This window comes from Choloepus didactylus, chromosome 4 (assembly GCF_015220235.1).
Source record: "Choloepus didactylus isolate mChoDid1 chromosome 4, mChoDid1.pri, whole genome shotgun sequence".
In the NCBI taxonomy this organism is placed as follows: Eukaryota; Metazoa; Chordata; class Mammalia; order Pilosa; family Megalonychidae; genus Choloepus; species Choloepus didactylus.
This window is the reverse complement of record NC_051310.1, coordinates 155,300,983-155,311,262: the sequence shown is the minus strand read 5'-3', so window position 1 is coordinate 155,311,262 and position 10,280 is coordinate 155,300,983. Positions and strand designations below refer to the sequence as shown.

Sequence of the window (10,280 nt, the reverse complement as noted above, 5' to 3'; positions counted from 1 at the left end):
AGTGTTGAGCGTTCATGGGGCTGAGGTGTACAGACTACACCCAGGCATTCAGAAAATGGACTGATGGATAGATGGATGGACAGACAGACATGTGGATGGATGGATGGATGGATGGAAGGTGGATGGAATTATGCAGCAAATGTGACCAAATATTAGAATCAGTTGATCTATGTGGTTAGTATTAATTTTGTAGCTGCCCTGCAGGTTTGAAAGTATTTCAAGGTGAAATGTTTCTAGAAAAAAAATTGCCAGGCCTGCAAAGGAGAGGGAAATACCCATAGCCAGGAGAAAAACCAATCAACAAAAATGCCTACCACACCCAAAAAGAATTTTGTTTGCTCTTTGATTCCAAGATTATGTAACATATGACTGTTTCAGTTTGCTAAAGCTTCCGGAATTCAATATACCAGAAATGGGTTGGCTTTTACAGTGGGGATTTATAAGCTTACAAATTTACAGTCCTAAGACAGTGAAAATGTCCCAATTAAGGCACCAACAGGATGATAACTCCTCTGAAGAGAGGCTTCCAGCATCTGGGACACCTCTGTCACATGGGAAGGCACATGGCCAGCGTCTGCTGGTCCTTCTCTCCTGGGTTTCATTGCTTTCAGCTTCCGCCTTCAGTGGCTTCCTCTCTCAGCTTTTGTGGGTGTGTCCCTGTCTCTCAGCTTCTCTGGGGCTTCTCTGAGCTCTCTGGGCCTTTTTTCTGTGTTTCCTTTATTCTCTTATAAAGGATTCCAGTAAGAGGATTAAGCTCCACCTTGAAAGGGGTGGGTCACATTTCAATTGAAATAACTTGATCAATAGGTCTCACCCACAGGAACAGATTAAAATAACACAGCCTATTCTGGGGTACTTAACAACCTCAGATTACCACACTGACCATACCTCATTTTAACTTGGACCCTCACTTTTGATATCCAAAAACCCAACATCTGAACTTCCATGCTCTGGCCAGCTTTGTCTCATGTGGTGACAGTGTCACAACAATAATCCCAATAAACCCAGCTGAATGTAAGCTGTGGTGTTTAACAAATTTCAGTGAAGATTTAAGGACAACATAAGGGAACTACGAAGCAAGGAAGGAAAAGCTTTAAATTGATCATAGTTTCTCACAGTTCTTAATGCTCATTGGCTATGCCTTGTCATATGAAACCCCTACTGGCTCTTTTTCCTCTTCCTGAAATTGCCACCACATTGCTTAGGCTGTCTTCTTTTCCATCTTCTATAGGTTGCCTTGATTATATCCATGTTTCCCAAGTCCAAAGCCCCTAAACCTCATTTCTAGCCTGCCTTATAAATCCACAAATAAGCTAATTATTTTCTAAGGGATGCATATAATAAAGATATCCTTACACAGTTAAGCAGAATACTTAACATCTCATTCTGAAGCATTTGTATTTGGATTTTCTATGTTCAGACTCTCACCAATGAAAATGAGTATTCACTCCAGTAATCTCTTCAGAGCAGTCAACATGCCCCATAGACAGACAAACTCCATCTCTCAGCCTTAGATCTGAAAGATACAAGTAATTTCAGATTTCGCACTCCACAAATCAAGAGTAGAGAAATACTGAGATCCAGACACAGATCCCCTGTCACCTAACGTGGTGAAAGTGAAAAATGAGAAGGGGTAATAGCAAACACTTACTTAGAGCTTACGATGTACAGGACTGTTATAAGTTACATGTTACATATATAAACTCATACATAATTCACTGCAACCCTATGAGGCAGGCACTATTAGTATTTTATAAAGGAAATTGAACCAAAGAAAGATAAAGTGACAGGCTCAAGTCCACCAAACTAGTGGAAAATTCAAATCCAATCCCTGATTAACTCACAGCAGGGGTGAACTGAGGAAATATAATTTCTCACTGCCATGATTGCCTTTTGAATTTTGCTGCAGCTGAAGAGGCCTCATTAACACTGTGTCTCTCGTGGCCCAGAAGTAAGAGGCAGAGGCTTTCATCTGGAGCTCCCTCAGAAGGAGGGAACTGTATGAATTAGAGCGACCAAGGAATGAAGAAAAACGACCCCTCCTCTCCAAGTCATCCAGAGCACTGTAAGAGAGAAATATGGGTGTGCCATCACTTTGCTGGTACCAGGACAGCCCGTTGAACCCAGAGGGCTGGTATTTGCAGTTGATTTGGACAAGGCTCCATCCACAGCTGTCAATTCAGTAGGTTGCTGAATGTCTTGTCCCACAGTGCCTATGAGAAGACACACAAATGTCACCATGGCAGCACTCCTGGAGGCCCTGACATTGTTATAAATAACAGTTTCCATGTGGTCAAACAATTGCCATTGCCAGGGGAGTTCCTCCAATAAAAATAAATGACGGTAGAAGTCATAGTGGTAGTAGAAGTAGCAGTGGGAGGTAGTAGTAGTAATAGGAGGACATAGGGAGAATATGAATCAGGAAAGACTCGTCCACAAATGTTAGAAGCTGCAACCATTTAGCTGAAAGAAAATTACTTTGAAAACTCCCAGGAGTGTTTGCTGTTAAGATGAGACTTACCTCCCATTGCCAGGAAAGCATAAAGAAGAAAAAGTCCCCACATATGCTGTACTAGTCCATGAGCCTGGCACTGCATCCCTGGTTCCTGAGCTACTGGAGTCTGCAGAAGGTAAACCCCCTCCATGTGGGTGAGGGAGGAAAGATCAATCTGGTTGCAAAACCCAGAAGAAACACAAGGGGGGGAGTTCCCTTTTTTGAAGGGGCAACTTGAAGCTTTCACAGGAACAGCTATGGGTTTCTTTACAGGAGTGTTTTCAGATGAACATTTGCCACTGGTGAATCTTTGGATTTTCATCCTAGTGGTTCTGTAAACATTGAAAACAGCATTGTGTGCAAATAATAGAGAAGACAAACATAAAGCAAAGGCAAAAGTGGTCAATTTCCCCATACTAAGAGTTTCTCTTTCTCAAGACAGAACAAAATAGAAACTGGAGTTTAGTTAGAGGTGGGGTGTGCACATAATGTAGGTGTTGTTAATGGCCATAAGAAAGAGATGGGAGAGTTTTTCTACCCTTTAAATCTATTCCCCAACAGGTGATCTGAAAAATTTTTAAAGATTAAAAAAAATTTTTAATTTTTAAATTTTTAAATTTTTAAATTTTTTTTAAATTTAAATTTAAAATTAAATTTAAATTTTTAATTTTTTTTTAATTTTTAAAGATTAAAAAAGCAATTTTTAAAGATTAAAAAAAACTATATATATATATATATATATATATATATATGCATAAGTATTATATGTGTGAATATAAAGGAAGAAATGGAAAAATAAAGGAAACTACTGCCATTGTTTATTATGAAGGTTTGGGATTAAAAGCAGAGTGGACAGAATATTTTTAGTTTCTTAAACACCTCTATTTTGTTCAGCTTGTAATATTTTTTATGTAATAAAGTGATAACTTGAAAGAAAGAAAAGTAAGTAAAGAAAGGAGGAGGACCAGTAGGAAAGAAAGAAGGGGTGGGGGGCAGGCAGAGGGAAGGAAGAGAAAGAAAGCTATATTTCAAACTATTTCCTGTGTCATAAAGGAAATTAACTCTTTTCCCAAATTAATGGATTCCTCACATACAGTATCTTACTAAAGAAATTTATAGCCCTCATGAGCTCTCTGGATTTATTATTTTTCTATTTACTCCATGTAGCAGAATACAAGATACAGTTTTAATAAAGATAATACTGCCATCTTGTGGTCAGATGAAGCATTGCAACTTTACATGCTGGCACACACACACACGCACACCTTCAAACATTTTCTTCCTATACCAAATTTAGAATTAAAAGAAGCCTTAGAAATCATCCAGTCTTTTTCCAGCTCCATCATTTTACAGTGGAAGATCCTGAAGCTTATATCACACTTCAGGCTTTATTTCTTCATTTCTAGCTATCTCCCCAGTATCTCTCAGATTAGCATTAAACTTTGTAAAGTAAATAAAGGGATACCCAAAACTACTTGCCCTGGCATAAGCTGCCTAGACTTGCAGATATATGTGAGAATCAATTTGAGAGCAAATCAGCTCCTGGTGACTTTGAATTTGAGGTTTATTTATGAAACCATTGCCTTTTTTTTCTGCCCGCCGCACTTAATATGAATGGTATGTTTCTCCCATTCAGTTATTACAAAACCATTATTTGAGAACATACTATGTGCTAGGAACTATGCTAGGACTGGGAGTTCCACAGTGAGTAAAATTCCTTCCTTTCATGAAGACTACATTCTAGTGATGGGAGACAGAACATAAACCAATAAACAAGTAAGTATAGTATGTCAGATGGCGGTAAATGCTATTGAGAAAAATAAAACAGGGAAGAGAAAGGAGGAGGATCAGGAGAGACCTCACTGTTTAGGTGATTTTGAGCAGAAACCAGGAGATGAGGGAGAAAATCCAGTGGGTATTTGGGGAGGGAAGGTGATCAATTTAGACCTCATAACACACGTAAGAAATTAGAGGTCATCCAAAACTATACCAACTAGGTTATTCCCCACAATCCCCTTTCAAGAGATCTAGTAGAAACGTTTCCTAGTCTCTCGGAAAACAAGCTAATGAGGATTTGAGGAGGGAAGATCTCACTAGGGAAAAAGATCAGAGTAGGATTCCCTGAGGTAAGAATTTTTCTCCAAATCTCTTGACAGTTTTTTCATTTCCTTTTAATCAGAGCAATAGAGGCAAGAGCTGATGAAAACTGATACTAAATGTAAGTCAAGATACAGAAGTCACACTCATCAAAGAGCTCTGACAGGCAGGTGCTCTCTTATTTGACAGACCAAACTCCTGAAAGAAGTCTAAAGCCTTTCCAAAACTGAGATATGGGAGCCCTTTACAATAGGTTAGACTGAATTTCTGTGTGACGTCTATCTGCTGAACCCTTCCACTCAAGGACAGACAGCCACCTCCACAGTTTTTCAGCTCTCTACACGTGAGTTTAAGAGGATGAGAAAACAATCCTAAAACCAGCTCAGTCCAAAATAAGTCCGTGAACCTAATTTTGGAACTTTAAGATTTTCTGTTATTTTGTCCAAGTGTTAATTTAGTCAGTCTCTTTTCTCCATCTTCCTCCTCAACTCTTCCTCAAACTGCTAAAATTAAGTTCCTTTTTTCAAAACTTGAGAAATTTCTTTTTGCATTGATAAAACGACTCAAAAACATCTTAACACTATTTTCTTTTCATAGTCTTTCTCTTTTTTCTAGAGGGTAGAGTCAGGCAGTGATAAAGTCATAGAGATTGCGAAGAAGATTCTTTAGTAATTGTGCAAACACAAAGACAAGCCAAATCCCTAATCTTTCCTTTCTCCAGTAAAAACGGCACTCATTTGACTGACCTGGAGTTGGAATATCTGCCATACAAAGTACTTTTCCTTAAGCAAGCTCATGTTGATTTAAATTTTGGTATAAAGACAAGAATCCACTCTTAAGAGAGTAGATAAAATAAGATATGCCACCTCAAACTCTATACATTTCCCCTATTACGCGCGCGCGCGTGCGCGCGCACACACACACACACACACACACACACACTGTACCAGAATGTCTAACTGTGAACAGATGATAGGAGGAGGTAAATCTTTCCTCCAGAACAGATTTTGCTTGGGTCTTATCCTTGTAACAAAGTAAATAGAAGTTCTTTGGTCCCAGTATGTCTAACACAGTACTGGGCCAATGAAGGGTCCCTCATCTTCAGGATTCCATAAATGTTCCTTAATAGCCCAGATTCCAAAATTCATTGTAGAAACCTAAACAAAGTTCAGATATCTACATAGGGCCTGTCCTCCTCTGAGCTTCTCCAAATGGAAATGCACTGCGAGAGATGTGCCCACACCAAACTGGCCTGATGGTAGGTAGAGGATGGGAAGTAGGGGGTAGCACACAGCAAGCAGCCCGTCCCATATCTCCATAGATTTCCCATAAAGTTGGCCTTGTCGCTCCCTTTCCTTACCTTCGCAGTGCCAGTCTTCCACCCAACCTCCAGAGCCTCTCCCTGGAATTTCCAGGATAATTGCTCTTTAAAAATGTATCATTTATGCTCTAATGTCCCTGGACACTTGTTTTCAAATGTTTTTAAACTGAATTTTAACCTTTTTCACCTTTTAACCTTTCATGTGTTTTTTTAAAATGTTTTTAATTGGAGAAGTGGTAGGTTTACAAAAAATCATGTCAAAAATACAACATTCCCATATATGCCATGCCCCCCCATTATTAACACTTTAACACTTTATATTAGTGTGGAACCTTTTTTACAATTGGTTAAAGAATATTATAATTGTACTACTACTTTACATTAAGGTGTGTTTTCCCCCATATACCACCCTATTAGTAACACCTTGCATTAATCTGGTACCTTTGTTATAATTCTTGAAAGAACATTTTTATACTTGTACTATTAACTATAATCCATCATTTATAATAGGGTTCACTGTGTTGTGTGGTTCTGTTTTATTTTTTAACTTTTTTCCTAGTAACATATATACAACCTAAAATTTCCCCTTTTAAGCACATTCACATATTTAATTCAGTGTTGTTAATTACATTTACAATGTTGTGCTACCATCACCACCTTCCATGTGTTTTTATTATTTAAATTATAACTGTTTTTACACAACGATTTTAGCAAATCAAATAGAGTATAAAATTTGGGAAATTTTAGAATACTTTCATTACCTTACCTTAAATATCCTAAGTCTCAAACAGTCAGAAAAGAGGAGCAGACCTAAAACAAAAGGACACTGAAAGCCAGGGGCAGGGGGACACTCAAGTGTGGCCTCTTCTTTTATCTCTTCTGAGCTGGCCCCAGACTGCTCTCCTCTCTCTTCAAGAGCTCCAGTCCTTCTGAAAACATGCTCACTGTTCTTCCAAAAATCTACCTCCTGGAAATCTACTCTTTCTCCCCTCTGCACTGCACACTGTGCCCCATGTCAAAACCATCCTCTGCTGAGCCTACCTGGAAAAGTACTTGCCCTCAAACCCACCAGCTGTAACTCGTCTTGGTTTCCTGGTCCTTCCTGGCAGGACACCTAGGACCAAAAGGGATAAAAAGAGCCTTTTTCCAACAGGGCAGCTGGTGGAAGTATAACCAGATACATGCACAACCAAATGGGAGAAAAGCAAACTGGCAAAGGAGATAAGTTAGGGAGAATTTATTTTTTACTCTACATAAATATGCATAATGGGATTCCTCCAAATAATTTCCTACCTCAGGGTGATGGTTCTATCTGATTTGATATCAAAATATTGATTTTCATAAACCATTTCAAGAATATATCATGTGCCTGAGTGGAAGCACACTGGTATTATATATTCTATTGACAAAAAATAAATTTGACTAATAGTAAATATTTTATACATAATCTTGATCCCAATTATTTCTATCTTTTCTCTATATTCTAGCCAAAGAAGTAATATCTAGTCTTCCCATCCGTTTCTGAATAAACCAAGGTGATCCTCCTGAAACTTGGGCAGTAAAAATCTGGTATTGCTTCTTTTTTGTGGGCAGAGGGCATGTTTAAAATTTCTTTGGACTGTGAAGAGCCAGGTATATCCAGTATTATTATCAATATCCCTTAAATGTTAACATATGAATTAAGTTATTTTAGAAGATATGAAGTTAAACTCTCTGAGGAAATTACTGATGGAGATTAAATGGTTAAACCTATTAACACTCATATGCTACTTATAATTAACATGTTATTTTGATTATTTCCTCAAAAAATTTTAAATTACAAAAATGCTTTACAGTTAAATGAGAAGTGAATGCAACTCAAAACCTAGTGGGATGGGGAGTCTTTATTAAACAATTTTAAAACTATTTACCAAAAGGAGTGAAACATAGCCCAAATACACTTCATCTCTCTATCTTGTCTTATATAATAGCTCAAAATCCTTAAATGTCTTTAAAGAGATTTGCTGTATATTAAATTCAAAATATATACACACATTATATACCAAGAATCAAGTCATGCATTGATCAATGTACTCATAAAAAATAATAAAATTCCTCTGTGACCTCACACAAAAAATCCAATCCCAAACCAACGGACCACATAAATCAACCAGTAAATCTAAATGAGGGAATTCCTCTCTACCTTGTGGTATTTGGAATCTCCCTAATTCATAAATTGATTCAATAAAACTTTCTGAGGTATAACAAAAAAAATCTAAATATATTCTGGAGCAACAAAAAATACAAATGGCTTAGGAGCTTATTACAATGAAACTAGACCCACATTTCATAAAGAGTAAGGTGGCTCCTTGCCCCGAAACTCAGCCACATGGGCCCAAGGGTTGGAGGAACAAGATCAAGCAGAGAAACACTGTTGGATCAGTGGAATCTGATAGCATTCACTCATTCAGTCAGTCAATCATTCTCTAAATAATGATTAATTTAGCACCATGCCTTGTGCTAAATGCGATGACTAATGGGAGATTCAAATGAGAAACTAAACAATGGCAGTATGATGTGATACAGATATACATGCTCTGGTCCTCTGATCAGAAAAGTTTTTTTGAAAGTGGGAATCCCCAAAGTGAGTCCTGAAGGAAAAGTGGGTGGTAGCTTCTTCTCAGTATCTCCCAATGGGCAAGAGTTCCCATCTATCTAGGAAACTAACCAGCCTCTGGAGGGTTTCTCTTATCAAATAAACCCAAATAACTAATGGCAAAACCATCTCTTTAAAAAAACAAAGTGTAACTGTATTGTTTATCTGATAACTCGTAGGCATTAATCATCAGACAAAAGCATTCTCTTACTACCTCACTGTGCTGTGTCGCTCTTGTCTGACTTCACCATTCATCCTAACAGACTACAGAAAGAAATGATAAAGAGCAAAAACAAGTCCCTGGACACAGTGGTGACAGATTTCATTCTCCTGGGCATGCCTCACCCTCCAAATCTGAGGACCCTCCTCTTCCTGGTTTTCTTCATCATTTACATCCTGACTCAGCTTGGGAACCTGCTCATTCTGCTCACAGTGTGGGCTGACCCAAAGCTTCATGCTCGCCCCATGTACATTCTTCTGGGCGTGCTCTCTTTCCTGGACATGTGGCTCTCCTCCGTCATCGTTCCTCGACTTATTTTGGATTTTACTTCAGCTACCAAATCTATCCCGTTTGGTGGCTGTGTGGCTCAATTATATTTCTTTCACTTCCTCGGCAGCACCCAGTGCTTCCTCTACACCCTGATGGCCTATGACAGGTACCTGGCTATATGCCAGCCCTTGCGCTACCCTGTGCTCATGAATGGGAGGTTATGCACAATCCTTGTGGCTGGAGCTTGGGTGGCTGGCTCCATCCATGGGTCCATCCAGGCCTCCTTGACCTTCCGCCTGCCCTACTGTGGACCCAACCAGGTGGATTACTTTATCTGTGACATCCCTGCAGTGTTGAGACTGGCCTGTGCTGACACAATGGTCAATGAGCTTGTGACCTTTGTGGACATTGGAGTGGTGGCCGCCAGCTGCTTCATGTTAATTCTCCTCTCCTATGCCAATATAGTCCATGCCATCCTGAAGATACGCACTGCTGATGGGCGGCGCCGGGCCTTCTCCACCTGTGGCGCCCACCTAACTGTGGTCACAGTCTACTATGTCCCCTGTATTTTCATCTACCTTCGGGCTGGCTCCAAGAGTCCCCTGGATGGGGCAGTGGCTGTGTTTTACACAGTTGTCACTCCTTTACTGAACCCCCTCATCTATACACTGAGGAACCAGGAAGTGAAGTCTGCTCTGAAGAGGATAACAGCAGGTCGATGGGCCACAAATGAAAATAAGTAACTCCAGGCTCAATTCAGTTACAGCTGCATGTGGCAAATGTTTAATAAGTGGCTAATGGTCTAAACTGAATAGAATTTAATCCTATTTTGAAAAAACTTCAGAATTCTTTGGATCCATAATCTTTTCATCTCATTTAGTTGGCTCAAATTGTTTTATATTATTTCTTTAGAAATAAATGGATAAATTTCTTCTACCACTTCTGACTTCCCAGCAAGATAAGAAAATGCCTTATCAAAGGTTGAATAGGATGAAAATGTGTCCACCTCTTAGGACACATTTGAAAGGATAAAATAGCATAATATTACCCCAACCCCTTTTTTCATCTCTGTGCCCCCGAAACTCTAGCGCTCTATACAGTCTGCATTTTTTGCTTGTGCATGACATTAATATTCTCAAGTACTGAACTTGTAAATTCTGGATCATTTATGTTTTCTAAATATCCCTCACCTTCACCATGTACTAACCAGATCAAATTCTGTCCTCTCCACTTCTCTGGATTC

At 39.0% G+C, this 10,280-nt stretch overlaps 1 protein-coding gene and 1 gene segment (V, D, J or C); one reads left to right on the top strand and one right to left on the bottom strand.

The window, feature by feature from the left end:
• Positions 1 to 1,840: 1,840 nt before the first annotated feature.
• Positions 1,841 to 2,597, bottom strand: LOC119532938. The segment is given in 2 exon segments: positions 1,841 to 2,213; positions 2,522 to 2,597. Coding segments are annotated over 2 exon segments (449 nt in total).
• Positions 2,598 to 8,823: 6,226 nt separating this feature from the next.
• On the top strand, positions 8,824 to 9,780 carry LOC119532265 (olfactory receptor 10G2). The gene has a single exon (XM_037834510.1). The coding sequence runs from the start codon at positions 8,824 to 8,826 to the stop codon at positions 9,778 to 9,780; it is 957 nt and encodes a 318-aa protein (XP_037690438.1).
• The last annotated feature ends 500 nt before the right edge of the window (positions 9,781 to 10,280 follow it).